The 18776-nt window shown below is 42.5% G+C and overlaps 1 protein-coding gene and 1 long non-coding RNA gene across 2 annotated transcripts in view; both read left to right on the top strand.

The window, feature by feature from the left end:
- LOC110504535 (protocadherin Fat 2) overlaps nucleotides 1-14288 on the top strand; it is a 78715-nt gene extending 64427 nt beyond the window's left edge. The window contains exons 24-28 of the mRNA XM_036969560.1: nucleotides 726-1230; nucleotides 3088-3241; nucleotides 9130-9229; nucleotides 9612-10059; nucleotides 10674-14288. Coding sequence (XP_036825455.1) covers nucleotides 726-1230; nucleotides 3088-3241; nucleotides 9130-9229; nucleotides 9612-10059; nucleotides 10674-11194 — 1728 coding nt within the window. The 3' untranslated portion in view covers nucleotides 11195-14288. The remainder of the gene's footprint in view (nucleotides 1-725; nucleotides 1231-3087; nucleotides 3242-9129; nucleotides 9230-9611; nucleotides 10060-10673) is intronic.
- A 197-nt stretch (nucleotides 14289-14485) lies between these two features.
- LOC118945975 lies at nucleotides 14486-15851 on the top strand. Its single transcript, XR_005041127.1, has 2 exons — nucleotides 14486-14967; nucleotides 15008-15851. It is a non-coding gene; the product is annotated as an uncharacterized LOC118945975 (long non-coding RNA).
- Nucleotides 15852-18776: the final 2925 nt, after the last annotated feature.

The following is an 18776-nucleotide window of genomic DNA, read 5'->3' as shown; positions in this document are numbered from 1 at the left end:
CAGATTGTTGACTTTCTCCCTCTTGAAAAGCTCACTTATAACCTCCACAAGAGACAGCCCAAGTTTGATAGACTCTGGTCTCCACTATTCAACTGTATTTCATACTGGACGGAGTGAACGGGATGATTAGGGAAACGAGCAGATAAATGTTGCGTAAGGTGCTGTAAAATCTAAAAACTAATGATTGGCTCGTCGTCTCAGCGAAGGCTAGAAATAGCCAATAAGAACCTTGATAGTGCTGCTGCAAGTTTTATATGTTTATTATTTATTATTTATTATTTATTGTTCTGTGTGAGTACGTGTAGCTATGTAGGATATGTGTGTGTGTATGCGTGTGAATGTATGTATGTGTATGTGTACGTATGTGTATGTATGTGTGTACGCAAAAGAAAAACATTATTATTATTTATTTTTTAAATTTTATTTTTATTATTATAATTATTATTATATATTTGAATTTTTTATTTTTTTAAACCTGTCACATCTGTGAATGTGGAATGTGTTTTGTTGGTTGATTGAAAAACAAGAAAACTTAATAAACCTTTAACTTGAAGAAGAAAAAAAACTACATTGATGTGTTGTGTTCTAGTCCACTGTCTCTACTTCAGACTGGTGGGAACTCGGAGGAATAAACGTTTACGAACAGTGAGCACTGTTATATTATCTGCAGACGATGGATAGTTGTACCAGCCTGTATATGAACAGTGTTCTATTATCTTCTACAGCTGTTGGGTGGAGAGTTGAGGTTCATGTACCTCTGTGGCAACACGCTCCCGGGTTCCCTGCGTATCCACACAGCCCCAGTGGTGTCAGACGGGCGGTGGCACCACGTCCTTCTGGAGGTCAACGGCACCATCCTCAGACTCACCCTGGACCACATTCACTCATCCCAGGTCGTCCTCTCTGAACCCTGCCATCTGATGCAGCCCCATGGGGCTCTGATCCTCGCTGGTCCCCCTGGTCCTGGTTCTTCTCCCACCACCACCACCACCACCTCTACAGAGACCCAGGCCAGGGCCCAGACCCAAGCACATGGCTTGGTGGGCTGCCTGGAGGCTATGGAGCTGAATGGGGAGCCCATCAGGACAGAAGAGAATAAGGAGTGGAATGGGCCTGGGAGGAGGAGGGTGTTTGGGGTCTACCAGTGCTGTGTCAACCAGGTCAGGATCAACAGCTGTGACAGTAACCCCTGTCTGAATGCAGGAACCTGTGAGGAGGAATCAAATGGAGGTCAGTTTCTTAACCTTGACATAATATATCACTCCCCAATAGTGTCAACCTCTAAAAACAACACACATAGCACACTGTCAGCCTCTACCCACCTCATTCAAGGTCAGGTTCAGGGTTAAGTTAACCGTGTTAGCAACTCATGATATGTGCGGTAATGAAGGCATCACGTGATATAGGCATGTAATCATATAGTATAGGGTGAGGGTGAGAGAGAGGACATTTGTAGAGAAAATTTTCTCAAATGTTTTAAAATGTTATTGTGATATTTGTCATTGTGATATGTTGTGGCTCTGTGAAACCATAATCTATTCTCTCCGCTTGGTGAGGTGGCTATGAAGGCAAACAACGGGCTGTGAATAATATGCTGTGTATTGGGAACAACACATAACACATTAATAAAATGCTGTGTAATGGGAACAACACATAACACATTAATAAAATGCTGTGTAATGGCAACAACACGTAACACATTAATAAAATGCTGTGTAATGGGAACAACACGTAACACATTAATAATATGCTGTGTAATGGGAACAACACGTAACACATTAATAAAATGCTGTGTAATGGGAACAACACGTAACACATTAATAAAATGCTGTGTAATGGGAACAACACGTAACACATTAATACAATGCTGTGTAATGGGAACAACACGTAACACATTAATAAAATGCTGTGTAATGGGAACAACACGTAACACATTAATACAATGCTGTGTAATGGGAACAACACGTAACACAGTAATAAAATGCTGTGTAATGGGAACAACACGTAACACATTAATAAAATGCTGTGTAATGGGAACAACACGTAACACATTAATAAAATGCTGTGTAATGGGAACAACACGTAACACATTAATAAAATGCTGTGTAATGGGAACAACACGTAACACATTAATAAAATGCTGTGTAATGGGAACAACACGTAACACATTAATACAATGCTGTGTAATGGGAACAACACGTAACACATTAATACAATGCTGTGTAATGGGAACAACACGTAACACATTAATACAATGCTGTGTAATGGGAACAACACGTAACACATTAATACAATGCTGTGTAATGGGAACAACACGTAACACATTAATACAATGCTGTGTAATGGGAACAACACGTAACACAGTAATAAAATGCTGTGTAATAGGAACAACACGTAACACATTAATAATATGCTGTGTAATGGGAACAACACGTAACACATTAATAAAATGCTGTGTAATGGGAACAACACGTAACACATTAATACAATGCTGTGTAATGGGAACAACACGTAACACATTAATACAATGCTGTGTAATGGGAACAACACGTAACACAGTAATAAAATGCTGTGTAATAGGAACAACACGTAACACATTAATACAATGCTGTAGAATGGGAACAACACGTAGCAGCCTACAGGTTTTGAGATGTAGTTATTTGATATTTGTTCTGAGATGTACCTACAGTATACTTAAGGTACATTATCTATCATCCCTTCAACAACATCAGATCAGGTAAAACTCTGCGAGGGTGGAAATTCAGTCACCAATATGAGAATACAATGTTGAACAAACTACAATGTTTGAACAGATTGGAGGTGTCCTATTGTCTATAGAGTATTATTATAAATGTTCTACAGGGAAGTTGAAACTAGAGTAGTGAAGTGCAAACTGAATAACCAGACCTCACGACAACGGGATGGAACCAAACTATCTACCATGTATTCCACTTTTTAAAATAGTTTGTATCCTATCCTTCCTTAGAATCCCTCAGATGTTACTAAGAGAGTGAGAGAACTTTACAGGTGTTCTAGAACTTTGACCATCTTCTGGAAGGCTGATCTCGCTTCCTGTTTACCCTCCAGGGTTCCGCTGCAGCTGTCCAGTTCCCTTCTATGGCCCCCGCTGTGAGCTGGACAACAACCCCTGTGCCTCCCAGCCCTGTGCCCACGGTGGGGTGTGCGTGCCAAAGAGTCAAGGTTACATCTGTAACTGCCAACTGAATATGGCTGGAATCAGGTATTCTATCTCTCTCATCCCTGCACCCTCTGTATTACCACGCTGTTAGTCTCCCCCCCCTCCCCCCCACGCACTGCTCCGATGACGATTAGTGTTCAAATGTTTAGAACAAAAAGGCCCACACAGTATTCAGTTCCTAATATCACCTTTTATTAATGATAGTGTTCACGTTTCTCTCATCTTTAAGACCTCCTCACCTGCCATATAGTACTGTTTTTCTGATTCTTTAAGACTTCCTCACCTGCCATATCAAATCAAATTACATTGTATTGGTCACATACACATGGTTAGCAGATGTTAATGCGAGTGTAGCGAAATGCTTGTGCTTCTAGTTCCGACCGTGCAGTAATATCTAACAAGTAATCTAACAATTTCACAACAACTACCTTATACACACAAGTGTAAAGGGATGAATAAGAATATGTACATATAAATATATGGATGAGCGATGGCCGAACGGCATAGGAAAGATGCAGTAGGTGGTATAGAGTACAGTTAATACATATGAGATGAGTAATGTAGGTTATGTAAACATTATATAAAGTAGCATTAATAATTAAAGTGGCTAGAGATTTGAGTCAGTATGTTGGCAGCAGCCACTCAATGTTAGTGATGGCTGTTTAACAGTCTGATGGCCTTGAGATAGAAAGTGTTTTTCAGTCTCTCGGTCCCAGCTTTGATGCACCTGTACTGACCTCGCCTTCTGGATGATAGCGGGGTGAACAGGCAGTGGCTCAGGTGGTTGTTGTCCTTGATTATCTTTTTTGGCCTTCCTGTGACATCGGGTGGTGTAGGTGTCTTGGAGGGCAGGTAGTTTGCCCCCGGTGATGCGTTGTGCAGACCTCACTACCCTCTGGAGAGCCTTACGGTTGTGGGCGGACCAGTTGCCGTACCAGGCGGTGATACAGCCCGACAGGATGCTCTCGATTGTGCATCTGTAGAAGTTTGTGAGTGCTTTTGGTGACAAGCCAAATTTCTTCAGCCTCCTGAGGTTGAAGAGGCGCTGCTGCGCCTTCTTCACGATGCTGTCTGTGTGGGTGGACCAATTCAGTTTGTCTGTGATGTGTACACCGATGAACTTAAAACTTACTATATAGCCTCTCTACTGTATATAGCCTCACTACTGTATATAGTCTCTCTACTGTATATAGCCTCTCTACTGTTATAGCCTCGCTACTGTATATAGCCTCTCTACTGTATATAGCCTCTCTACTGTATATATATAAGGTAGTAGTTTTGGAATTGTTAGCTAGATTACTTGTTGGTTATTACTGCATTGTCGGAACTAGAAGCACAAGCATTTCGCTACACTCGCATTAACATCTGCTAACCATGTGTATGTGACCATTAACATCTGCTAACCATGTGTATGTGACCATTAACATCTGCTAACCATGTGTATGTGACAAATTACATTTGATTTGGTTTGATTTACAGTAGCGAGGCTATAACAGTAGAGAGGTTATATACAGTAGCGAGGCTATATACAGTAGAGAGGCTATATACAGTAGAGAGGCTATATACAGTAGAGAGGCTATATACAGTAGAGAGGTTATATACAGCAGAGAGGCTATATACAGTAGCAAGGCTATAACAGTAGAGAGGCTATATACAGTAGGGAGGTTATATACAGTAGAGAGGCTATATACAGTAGAGAGGCTATATACAGTAGTGAGGCTATAACAGTATAGATGCTATATACAGTAGAGAGGCTATATACAGTAGTGGGGCTATAACAGTAGAGGTTATATACAGTAGCGAGGCTATATACAGTAGGGAGGCTATATACAGTAGCGAGGGTATATACAGTAGAGAGGCTATATACAGTTGAGGATATATACAGTAGAGAGGTTATACACAGTAGAGAGGCTATATACAGTAAAGGCTATATACAGTAGAGAGGTTATATACAGTAGAGAGGCTATATACAGTAGAGGCTATATACAGTAGAGGCTATATACAGTAGAGGCTATATACAGTAGAGAGGTTATCTACAGTAGAGGCTATATACAGTAGAGAGGTTATATACAGTAGAGAGGCTATATACAGACACGAGTTAGTTGGGCTGATTGAGGTAGTATGTACATGTAGGTATCGCTAAAGTGACTATGCATATATGATGAACAGAGAGTAGCATATGCGTAAAAGAGGGGTTGGTGGGTGGTGGGTGGCGGGACACAATGCAGATAGCTCGGTTAGCCAATGTGCGGGAGCACTGGTTGGTCGGGCCAATTGAGGTAGTATGTACATGAATGTATAGTTAAAGTGACACTGCACATATGATAAACAGAGAGTAGCTGCAGCGAAAAAGAGGGATGAGAGGGGGCACACAGTGCAAATAGTCCGGGTAGCTATTTGATTACCTGTTCGGCAGTCTTATGGCTTGGTGGTAAAAACTTTTGAGAAGCCTTTTTGTCCTAGACTTGGCACTCTGGTACCGCTTGCCATGCGGTAGTAGAGAGAACAGTCTATGACTGTGGTGACTGGGGTCTTTGACAATTTTTAGGGCCTTCCTCTGACACCACCTGGTGTAGAGGTCCTGGATGGCAGGCAGCATAGCCCCAGTGATGTACTGGGCCGTACGCACGTGCCTTCCGGCCGGAAGCCGAACAATTGCCGTACCAGGCAGTGATGCAACCATGCTCTCGATGTTGCAGCTGTAGAACCTTTTGAGGATGTCAGGACCCATGCCAAATCTTTCCTGAGTTGGAAATGGAGGCGTGCTCGGTTCTCCTTTTCCTGTAGTCCACAATCATCTCCTTAGTCTTTGTTACGTTGAGGGATAGGTTGTAATTCTGTCACCACCCGGCCAGGTCTCTGACCACCTCCCTATAGGCTGTCTGGTCATTGTCGGTGATCAGGCCTACTGTTGTGTCATCTGCTAACTTAATGATGGCGTTGGAGTCGTGCCTGGCCATGCAGTCGTGGGTGAACAGGGAGTACAGGAGGAGACTAAGCATGCACCCCTGGGGGCTCCAGTGTTGAGGATCAGCGTGGCAGATGTGTTGCTACCTACCCTCACCACCTTAGGGCGGCCCGTCAGGAAGTCCAGGATGCAGTTGCAGAGGGAGGTGTTTATTCCCAGGGTCCTTAGCTTAGTGATGAGCTTTGAGGGTACTATGGTGTTGAACGCCGAGCTGTAGTCAATGAATAACATTCTCACATAGTTGTTCCTTTTGTCCAGGTGGGAAAGGGCAGTGTGGAGTGCAATAGAGATTGCATCATCTGTGGATCTGTTTGGGCAGTATGCAAATTGGAGTGGGTCTTGGGTTTCTGGGATAATGGTGTTGATGTGAGCCATTACCAGCCGTTCAAAGCACTTCATGGCCATGGATGTGAGTACACGGGACTGTAGTCATTTAGGCAGGTTGCCTTCGTGTTCTTGGGCACAGGCACTAAGGTGGTCTGCTTGAAACATGTTGGTATTACAGACTCAGTCAGGGACAGGTTGAAAATGTCAGTGAAGACATCTGCCAGGTGGTCAGCACATGTCCTGGTAATCCGTCTGGCCCTGCAGCCTTGTGAATTCTGACCTGTTTAAAAGTCTAACTCACGTCGGCTACAGAGAGCGTGATCACACAGTCTTCCGGAACAGCTGATGCTCTCATGCTTGCCTCAGTGTTGCTTGCCTCGAAGTGAGCATAGAAGTGATTTAGCTCGTCTGGTAGGCTCGTGTCACTGGGCAGCTCGCGGCTGTGCTTCCCTTTGTAGTCTGTAATAGTTTGCAAGCCCTGCCACATAAGACGAGCGTCGGAGCCGATGTAGTATGTAGTATTCAATCTTAGTCCTGTATTGACGCTTTGCCTGTTTGATGGTTCGTCGCAAGGCATAGCAGGATTTCCTTGAAAGCGGCAGCTCTGCCCTTTAGCTCAGTGCGAATGCTGCCTGTAATCCATGGCTTCTGGTTGGAGTATGTACGTACAGTCACTGTGGGGACGACGTCCTCGATGCACTTATTGATAATGCCAGTGACTGATGTGGTGTACTCCTCAATGCCATCTGAAGAATCCCGGAACATGTTCCAGTCTGTGATAGCAAAACTCTCGACGTTGTTTGCAATCAAGCCTACCACTGTAGTGTTGTCTTCAAACTTGATGATTGAGTTGGAGGCGTGCATGGCCACTCAGTCATGGGTGAACAGGGAGTACAGGAGAGGGCTGAGAATGCACCCATGTGGGGCCCCAGTGTTGAGGATCAGCGGGGTGGAGATGTTGTTCCCTAACCTCACCACCTGGGGGTGGCCCGTCAGAAAGTCCAGGACCCAGTTGCACAGGGCGGGGTCGAGACCTAGGGTCTTGAGCTTAATGACGAGTTTGGAGGGTACTATGGTGTTAAATGCTGAGCTGTAATCGATGAACAGCATTCTTACATACGTATTCCTCTTGTCCAGATGGGTTAGGGCAGTATGAAGTGTGATTGAGATTGCGTCGTCTGTGGACCTATTGGGGCGGTAAGCAAATTGGAGTGGGTCTAGGGTGTTAGGTAGGGTGGAGGTTATATGATTCTTGACTAATCTCTCAAAGCACTTCATGATGACGGAAGTGTGTGCTACGGGGCGATAATCGTTTATCTCAGTTATCTTAGCTTTCTTGGGAACAGGGACAATGGTGGCCCTCTTGAAGCATGTGGGAATAGCAGACTGGGATAGGGATTGATTGAATATGTCCGTAAACACATCAGCCAGCTGGTCTGCGCATGCTCTGAGGATGCGGCTAAGGATGCCGTCTGGGCCGGCAGCCTTCGAGGGTTAACACGTTTAAATGTTTTACTGACGTTGGGTGCGGTGAAGGAGAGCCTGCAGGTCTTGGTAGCGGGCCGTGTCAGTGGCACTGTACTATCTTCAAAGCGAGCAAAGAAGTTGTTTAGTGTGTCTGGGAGCAAGACGTCCGTGTCTGCGACAGGGCTAGTTTTATTTTTATAATCCGTGAATGACTGTAGACCCTGCCACATACGTCTCGTGTCTGAGCCATTGAATTGCGACTCTACTTTGTCTCTATACTGACGCTCAGCTTGTTTGATTGCCTTGTATTCAGTCATCTTTCCGGTCGCCTTACCGTGATTAAAAGCTGTGGTTCGCGCTTTCAGTTTTGCGCGAATGCTGTCATCAATCCACAGTTTCTGGTTGGGGAATGTTTTTATTAGTCACCGTGGGTTCAACATCACCGATGCACTTGCTAATAAACTCACTCACCTAATCAGCGTATCTATCAATGTTGTTGTCTGAGGCTATCCGTGAACATATCCCAGTCCACATGATCAAAACAATCTTGAAGCGTTGAATCAGATTGGTCGGACCAGCGCTGAACAGACCTGAGCACCGGCGTTTCCTATTTTAGTTTCTGTCTATAGGCTGGACAAAATGGAGTTGTGGTCAGATTTGCCGAAAGGAGGGCAAGGGAGGGCTTTGTATGTATCGCGGAAGTTAGAGTACCAATGATCCAGATGGTACAGTTGTTCTGATTCTTTAAGACCTCCTCACCTGCCATATGGTACAGTTGTTAAGACCTCCTCACCTGCCATATGGTACAGTTGTTCTGATTCTTTAAGACCTCCTCACCTCCCATATAGTACAGTTGTTAAGACCTCCTCACCTGCCATATGGTACAGTTGTTCTGATTCTTTAAGACCTCCTCACCTGCCATATAGTACAGTTGTTCTGATTCTTTAAGACCTCCTCACCTGCCACATAGTACAGTTGTTCTGATTCTTTAAGACCTCCTCACCTCCCATATAGTACAGTTGTTCTGATTCTTTAAGACCTCCTCACCTGCCATATCGTACAATTGTTAAGACCTCCTCACCTGGATTGAACTGAAAGCAAAACCCTTAATTTCCGTTCTCTGCAAGTTAATGGACAACAACGTATTTTTCTGCTCCCCCTTCTTTAGGTGTCAGAGCCTAATTGACGGATGCTCCCCCAACCCGTGTCTAGAAGGGTACAACTGTACCTTCTCCGGGGGCTCCATCCACTGCGACCCTCTGCCACAGGTATTGTAACATTCTAAACTAAGGTACACATAATGCTCTGTGTGTAACATATCTGGTTTTAGTAGGAATAGAGTGAAATTGCCCTAGATGCTGATATTGGGTCAGTTTAGCCTTTTTTCCCACTACTGGTAACGGTTATGATTGGGGGAGGGGAGGCTGATCCTAGACCTGTACCAAAAGGAAACTTCACCCCTGGAGAATTTTAGTTAAGCCAGGACTGGCTCCGCTAGGGGGCCCATAACCCATAGTTTTATTTTCGTTTTTGGGAACTCAGTCTCAAACTTCTTGTTGAGAGTTGGGGCGGGGTTCCCAACCAAATATCAGCCTTAGACGGCCCTGCTTGAAGCTAACCAAAAGGTGTCCTGTCTCATCCTCAATACAGGTGTACGCCGGACTGGGCTACATCGAGATAGTGGAGATATGTGCCAGCTTGATGGGGGTTTTCTTCCTGGTCGGTGTCTTCGTCTGTGTCCGCAAACGTTATGTCCAACAGAAGAAGAAACCTGTCTGTGTTCAGGACTCCAACGGTTACTTCCAACCCAGTCTGGCCAAATCCATGATGGCCGACACTCCAAAAGTCAGCCCAATAGAGATGAACATGCTGATGGGCTCTGGTAACGACCTGGATAACATACACAGTCCCTTCAGATCTCTGAGGCTTCACAACCAGATGGACCTGGGGCTGGGGTCCCAGGTAAGCCTAAGGGCCGGGAAGCAGAAGCCACAGGGGCCCGTGGTGTGTAGTGTGGCTCCCAACCTCCCTCCTACACCTTCATCCATCTCTGACAATGAGTCCATCAGGAAACACCACTGGGATCAGGACTATGAAGGTGAGTTCATTGAATAAACTTTAATGATCTCCCAGAGGGGAAATCGAAGTGGATACTTTAAGCTAACTGTCTGAGTTTTTAATTGAGTCTTTATTGATAACTGTGGTAATAACTGTGGTAGTAGCTTACTCAACCTGCCGGGCCAGTCTTCACTTTATCCAACAATAAGTGACAGCATTTCATTGAGATGACCAATGAGACACCCAAAAGGACAAGTGTCTGAAGGTGAATGATCTGGAGATGTGGAGGATATAACAAAGCATTATTCATGTTATACTCCTTCTCACTTTGTCCTTTAGATCAAAACAATGGAGGTTACTCATCCATACATGAATGTAATCCACTATCAGTTTTGATACATACAGAACATGTGGCGTTGAGCAATAGCCTGGTCAGGCAGGCATTTCCTGCAGAGGATAAGTGTCTAGGTGTTGAATTTTAATAGGCTTTTCATCATTCAGAAGTTATAATACCTTACCTATAATGAGTTTAAGGAGTTTTATAACCGACAAGGACACTTTGAAAATTGATATGAATATCCTCTGAAAGGCGATAATACCGAAGGACTATAGTGAATGATAATGAGTGTTCTCTCTCTTCTCCCTGCCGTTCAGTCTACCCTGCTGATCCTGACTACTACGGTCGACCCAACCCTGCGGTCCAAGAGTACCCCCAGGTCCAGGAGTTTCCCCAGTTTGACATTGTGGAGGACACCTACGGCTCTGTGACCGCATCAATAGACTCACGTAGAAACTCTCGCTTCGGCGGATTCCCATTTCCCCTGGAGCGATCTGACCGCCGCGCTCCCTTACCCCCCTGTTATAGTAACCAGAACCTGGATGACTTCCTGGGGCCTGACGGTCTTCCCTTACCCAGCTCCCAGTGCCCCAACGAGTACACTGCCATCAGTTACTATCCGACGCAACATGCACAAAGCATGGACAATGTGTCGTCAGGCTACCGGCGCCTCAGCATGCGCCTCAGCGTTGCCATGCCGTCCTACGCTGAGTGTAACTCTCCTCCTCCCCCCCCTACAACACAACAGGCTAGGCATGCAGGACGGAACTCTCGCTGCTACAACGGGTCTGACATGGTGGAGAGCGACTATGGAAGCTGTGAGGAGGTCATGTTCTAGAATGTTTTCAAAGTGTTCTATTCTAGAGTTAAAGATACAGTGCTCCCTATCAGAGGTCTCTTTCAGGGAGAGACTGCAACGTTTCAACGAAAGAGTTGATTCTTGAACATTCTACATTCTACTATTCTATACAGTCAATTCTTAGAATGTCTCCATAAAATGTGATTGATTGGCATCTAAGTGGGCTTGACATTCAGTAGAGTAAATGAAAGAGTCACTCACCTTTTGTTCCACAGGGTTCAACAGTATTACAGGATGTTTATCTGAAACTATGGCAACAAGGCCACGCAACACAAAGATATTCTGTACTAAATGCTGCAGCAATATCGAACTCACTCACCTAGACCCCTCTCCATCCGAGGGGGAGAGAGACTGGCTTTGGGTGAAACCGATTCCAATAAGTATGAATATGCCTAGACAACTATGTAACAACAAGGTCACGCTCCACTGACCATATAAAGAGAGTGGATTTACATTAATGCCTACATTTCATGCAGATAATAGCTCCATTTAATACAATAATAACATAATAACACAATAATACAATAATAACAACCCATAATAACCATAAACATGTCACATAGAGTAATACAGTTCCTATTTGTGACCTCACCATTCAGTGATATGGGAGTACATCTCAAATAGCCCCCTATACCTATGGACCCTGGACCAAAGTAGTGCACTACGTTTGGGACGAAGGGCATGTGTGACAAAAGAATACATAATACATTTTTAATAATACATTTTATGAATAAGTAGATAATAAATATTCACAAATATTACACGTGTTTGTTGTAAAACAGGTTGTCTTTTCAATATAACTTTAATTTAGTTGATATTGCCAATTGTGTAAATAGTCTATAGTGTGGAAGTTTTCTGACTTTGATCTCAAAAAACATTTCTCGGAATTGTAACGGTCGGTGGTAGTTGGTTGTAAACAGTATTTTGAGTCCGAACACATAAATGTGGTGTCTAATCTGACTGTCTATAGCCCAACACATAAATGTGGTATCTAATCTGACTGTCTATAGCCCAACACATAAATGTGGTATCTAATCTGACTGTCTATAGCCCAACACATAAATGTGGTATCTAATCTGACTGTATATAGCCCAACACATAAATGTGGTATCTAATCTGACTGTATATAGCCCAACAGTACAGAATGTTGTATCTAATCTGACTGTATATAGCCCAACACATAAATGTGGTATCTAATCTGACTGTGTATAGCCCAACACATAAATGTGGTGTCTAATCTGACTGTATATAGCCTAACACATAAATGTGGTATCTAATCTGACTGTATATAGCCCAACAGTACAGAATGTTGTATCTAATCTGACTGTATATAGCCCAACACATAAATGTGGTATCTAATCTGACTGTATATAGCCCAACACATAAATGTGGTATCTAATCTGACTGTCTATAGCCCAACACATACATGTGGTGTCTAATCTGACTGTCTATAGCCCAACACATACATGTGGTATCTAATCTGACTGTATATAGCCCAACACATACATGTGGTATCTAATCTGACTGTATATAGCCCAACACATAAATGTGGTATCTAATCTGACTGTATATAGCCCAACACATAAATGTGGTATCTATTCTGACTGTCTATAGCCCAACACATAAATGTGGTATCTAATCTGACTGTATATAGCCCAACACATAAATGTGGTATCTAATCTGACTGGCTATAGCCCAACAGTACAGAATGTTGTATCTAATCTGACTGTATATAGCCCAACACATAAATGTGGTATCTAATCTGACTGTATATAGCCCAACACATAAATGTGGTATCTAATCTGACTGTATATAGCCCAACAGTACAGAATGTTGTATCTAATCTGACTGTATATAGCCCAACACATAAATGTGGTATCTAATCTGACTGTGTATAGCCCAACACATAAATGTGGTGTCTAATCTGACTGTCTATAGCCCAACACATAAATGTGGTATCTAAACTGACTGTATATAGCCCAACACATAAATGTGGTATCTAATCTGACTGTATATAGTCCAACACATAAATGTGGTATCTAATCTGACTGTATATAGCCTAACACATAAATGTGGTATCTAATCTGACTGTATATAGCCCAACATATAAATGTGGTATCTAATCTGACTGTATATAGCCCAACACATAAATATGGTATCTAATCTGACTGTATATAGCCCAACACAAAAATGTGGTATCTAATCTGACTGTATATAGCCCAACAGTACATAATGTTGTATCTAAACTGACTGTATATAGCCCAAAACATAAATGTGGTATCTAATCTGACTGTATATAGCCCAACATATAAATGTGGTATCTAATCTGACTGTATATAGCCCAACACATAAATATGGTATCTAATCTGACTGTATATAGCCCAACACAAAAATGTGGTATCTAATCTGACTGTATATAGCCCAACAGTACATAATATTGTATCTAATCTGACTGTATATAGCCCAACACATAAATGTGGTATCTAATCTGACTGTATATAGCCCAACAGTACATAATGTTGTATCTAAGCTGACTGTTTATAGCCCAACACATAAATGTGGTATCTATTCTGACTGTCTATAGCCCAACAGTACATAATATTGTATCTAATCTGACTGTATATAGCCCGACACATAAATGTGGTATCTAATCTGACTGTATATAGCCCAACACATAAATATGGTATCTAATCTAACTGTCTATAGCCCAACACATAAATATGGTATCTAATCTAACTGTCTATAGCCCAACACATAAATATGGTATCTAATCTAACTGTCTATAGCCCAACACATAAATATGGTATCTAATCTAACTGTCTATAGCCCAACACATAAATATGGTATCTAATCTAACTGTCTATAGCCCAACACATAAATATGGTCTCTAATCTAACTGTCTATAGCCCAACACATAAATATGGTATCTAATCTAACTGTCTATAGCCCAACACATAAATATGGTATCTAATCTAACTGTCTATAGCCCAACACATAAATATGGTCTCTAATCTAACTGTCTATAGCCCAACACATAAATATGGTATCTAATCTAACTGTCTATAGCCCAACAGTACAGAATGTCTATGCAGCTATTATACTGTTTTTGTACAGAACATACAGGCCTGTTATAATACAAGTGTGTTGTTTGGTATCTAATCTGACTGTATATAGCCCAACAGTACAGAATGTCTATGCAGCTATTATACTGTTTTTGTACAGAACATACAGGCCTGTTATAATACAAGTGTGTTGTTTGGTATCTAATCTGACTGTATATAGCCCAACAGTACAGAATGTCTATGCAGCTATTATACTGTTTTTGTACAGAACATACAGGCCTGTTATAATACAAGTGTGTTGTTTGGGACTGTGTGCAGAACAGAATGCATTATTCCACATGAATTGTTTTTACATATAGAACATTTAAAGGTTTAACATATTCTACTGGTCAGTCATAGAACATTTAAAGGTTTAACATATTCTACTGGTCAGTCATAGAACATTTAAAGGTTTAACATATTCTACTGGTCAGTCATAGAACATTTAAAGGTTTAACATATTCTACTGGTCAGTCATAGAACATTTAAAGGTTTAACATATTCTACTGGTCAGTCATAGAACATTTAAAGGTTTAACATATTCTACTGGTCAGTCATAGAACATTTAAAGGTTTAACATATTCTACTGGTCAGTCATAGAACATTTAAAGGTTTAACATATTCTACTGGTCAGTCATAGAACATTTAAAGGTTTAACATATTCTACTGGTCAGTCATAGAACATTTAAAGGTTTAACATATTCTACTGTTGTCATTTTAGACCAACAGAAATAACAGGTTGGAGGTGAAAAGGGTTGATACTGTAACGCAACGTGACCGTTGGTTACCCAGAAAAACAACACATCCTGTGCTTCTACACCCAGGTACAAAACCAACATTACTGTAACAATTTGTTAACACATTTCTATAAGAAAAGAGAGAAAAAAAACTGGGATAGCATTATCGCTCGGTAATGTGAGCCCTCAAAAGCCTGAGTGCAACATTGGAAGCATGCATTAGGCCTGATTGTGTGCTTGTGTTGTGTAATTGGTGACCAATTAAGTATTTTTGTGTGGAAAGGATATCCATCGCTTTGTTGTAGTCGTTAGTGCGCATGGGTTTGGAGAATGAAAAAAATCAAGCATTTTCAGTTTGTAAGTACAGAATGGCAGCTCATAGGTATGGAGACTCTGGTTGGTCACAGTTCCTTTTCAGTCTGTTGTAAGGGTTCCAGAAACCCGGTTGGAAGTTTCCTGCAACCAGGAGGGAATAAGCAGGAAATCCGAGAATCATCCAAACAGGATTTCTGGAAAAAAACAGGGAATTTTGGACAAATGACCAGAATTGTGCAACCCGAGGGGTTATCATGATTTCCCAATGTGTTTATATGTGCTGTGTATGTATGTGCTAGTCCAATGAGTTCACATGAATGTATTTTTTTAAGTGTATTATTTTTGTATCAATGTGAGGTGTCATGAACCCCATGTTTTGTAAGTTGTTTCTCTGTGAGAGATTTTAAGTCATGTTGTATTCCCATTTTGTTTTCAACACTGTAAAGACACCATGAATAAAATATGATCTTATATTAATAATTATACTTTGTCAGTAATTATTGTAATACTTGTATGTGTAATGCCCTGATGCTTTTGAATTGACGTCAATAACATTGTCACAAGGTTCTCACTCCCCACATATACATGCAACGCCAGCAGTGACCACAGGGAGACACAATCTGATGATGCCACAATAACTTCCCTGGTTACCAACGTAATGTTCAACAATGCATTATCATATTGGAAGAATAAAACTCCCTTCTCCTTCAAAACATGTATCATTTTACAAAACAATTTCCCTTTGTGAAGACCAGATGTTTTTTCCCCCACATTAAGCCTACTCGGAGACACAGCGTCACGGTCACTTATCGCTCTAGTAGTCTTGAACGCACTGAAGTCGGAGATTTCCTAGTTCACGAGTTCCCAGGTGTTTGAACACAGCATTAGTCTCCGCGAAGGGAGGGAGAGAACAACAGAGGGTCCGCCTCTCACTGCTCTCTCCTTCCTTTCCTCCGGTGAGACTGACTAGAGAGAGGGGACATCGTCTTCCATCTGAAGGTGAAACTCGAGTCGTACCGCATCAGCCTCATGCACACAATCACGTTGATCATATGACCAGAGAAAGTGAAATATTCCTCTGTATTGTTAGACACGACGAGCTGCTAATAACAACAAAAACACAGAGCTATCGATACACTTGGCTACACATTCATTGCAGCACCAGGGGAAGTAGGGAAAAGCAGGATTTATGTTTTGTAATAGTGTTGAATAAAAACAGTGTTGACAGTGCTTAATAAATAAAAACTTAGACGTGAACTCACTCATCAAAACAGCAGCTCTTCGCTGTATTATTTGACAGTCTCTCTCTCTCTGGTCAAGGTTTTAAAAGTTATGAATCTCACGTACTGTAGGCTAGTATGAAATATTGCTGTGGATGTGGAAACTGTAGCCAATGTGATTTGAGATATCAAATTAAATGTATTTATTTTGCCCTTCTTACATCAGCTGATATATCAAAGTGCTGTACAGAAACCCAGCCTAAAACCCCAAACAGAAAGCAACGCAGGTGTAGAAGCACGGTGGCTAGGAAAAACTCCATAGAAAGGCCAACACCTAGGAAGAAACCTAGAGAGGAACCAGGCTATGAGGGGGGACCAGTTCTCTTCTGGCTGTGCCGGGTGGAGATTATAACAGAACATGGCCAAGATGTTCAAATATTCATAAATGACCAGCATGGTCAAATAATAATAATCACAGTAGTTGTCGAGGGTGCAACAAGTCAGCACCCCAGGAGTAAATGTCAGTTGGCTTTTCATAGCCAATCATTGAGAGTATCTCTACCGCTCCTGCTCTCTCTAGAGAGTTGAAAACAGCAGGTCTGGGACAGGTAGCACGTCCGGTGAACAGGTCAGGGTTCCATAGCCACAGGCAGAACAGTTGAAACTGGAGCAGCAGCACGGCCAGGTGGACGGGGGACAGCAAGGAGTCATCATGCCAGGTAGTCCTGAGGCATGGTCCTAGGGCTCAGGTCCTCCGAGAGAGAGAGAGAAAGAAAGAATTAGTGAATTAGAGAGAGCATACTTTATACATTCATTCACACAGGACACAGGATAAGACAGGAGAAACACTCCAGATATAACAGAATGACCCTAGCCCCCCGACACATAAACTACTGCAGCATAAATACTAGAGGCTGAGACAGGAGGGGTCAGGAGACACTGTGGCCCCATCCGATGATACCCCCGGACAGGGCCAAACAGGAAGGATATAACCCCACCCACTTTGCCAAAGCACAGCCCCCACACCACTAGAGGGATATCTTCAACCACCAACGTACCATCCTGAGACAAGGCCGTGTATAGCCCACAAAGCTTTCCGCCACGGCCAATCCATACAGGAAGACCACGTCAGCGACTCAACCCACTCAAGTGACGCACCCCTCCTAGGGACGGCATGGAAGAGCACCAGTAAGCCAGTGACTCAGCCCCTGTAATAGGGTTAGAGGCAGAGAGTCCCAGTGGAAAGAGATGAAGAGATGAGTCTTCAGTAAAGACTTAAAAGTTGAGACCGAGTCTGCGTCTCTCACATGGGTAGGCAGACCATTCCATAAAAATGGAGCTCTATAGGAGAAAGCCCTGCCTCCAGCTGTTTGCTTAGAATTTCTAGGGACAATTAGGAAGCCTGCGTCTTGTGACCGTAGCGTACGTGTAGGTATGTACGGCAGGACCAAATCGGAAAGATAGGTAGGAGAAAGCCCATGTAATGCTTTGTAGGTTAGCAGTAAAACTTTGAAATCAGCCCTTGCCTTAACAGGAAGCCAGTGTAGGGAGGCTAGCACTGGAGTAATATGACATTTTTGGGGGGGTTCTAGTCAGGATTCTAGCAGCCGTATTTAGCACTAACTGAAGTTTATTTAGTGCTTTATCCGGGTAGCCCGGAAAGTAGAGCATTGCAGTAGTCTAACCTAGAAGTAACAAAAGCATGGATAATTTTTCTGCATAATTTTTGGACAGAAAGTTTCTGATTTTTGCAATGTTACGTAGATGGAAAAAAGCTGTCCTTGAAACAGCCTTGATATGTTTGTCAAAAGAGAGATCAGGGTCCAGAGTAACGCCGAGGTCCTTCACAATTTTATTTGAGACGACTGTACAACCATCAAGATTGTCAGATTCAACAGAAGATCTCTTTGTTTCTTGGGACCTAGAACAAACATCTGTTTTGTCCGAGTTTAAAAGTAGAACGTTTGCAGCCATCCACTTCCTTATGTGTGAAACACAGGCTTTTAGCGAGGGCAATTTTAGGGTTTCACCATGTTTCATTGAAATGTATAGCTGTGTGTCATCCGCATAGCAGTGAACGTTAACATTATGTTTTCGAATGACATCCCCAAGAGGTGTGTTCTAAAACATGGTTAGTGGTTAGTGGTTCAAAAACGGAACCTTGAGGATCACCGAAATGTACAGTTGA

The sequence above is a fragment of the Oncorhynchus mykiss genome, chromosome 31 (assembly GCF_013265735.2).
Source record: "Oncorhynchus mykiss isolate Arlee chromosome 31, USDA_OmykA_1.1, whole genome shotgun sequence".
Taxonomy (NCBI): Eukaryota; Metazoa; Chordata; class Actinopteri; order Salmoniformes; family Salmonidae; genus Oncorhynchus; species Oncorhynchus mykiss.
Note: the sequence above shows the minus strand (reverse complement) of the source record. Positions and strands in the feature narration are given on the sequence as shown.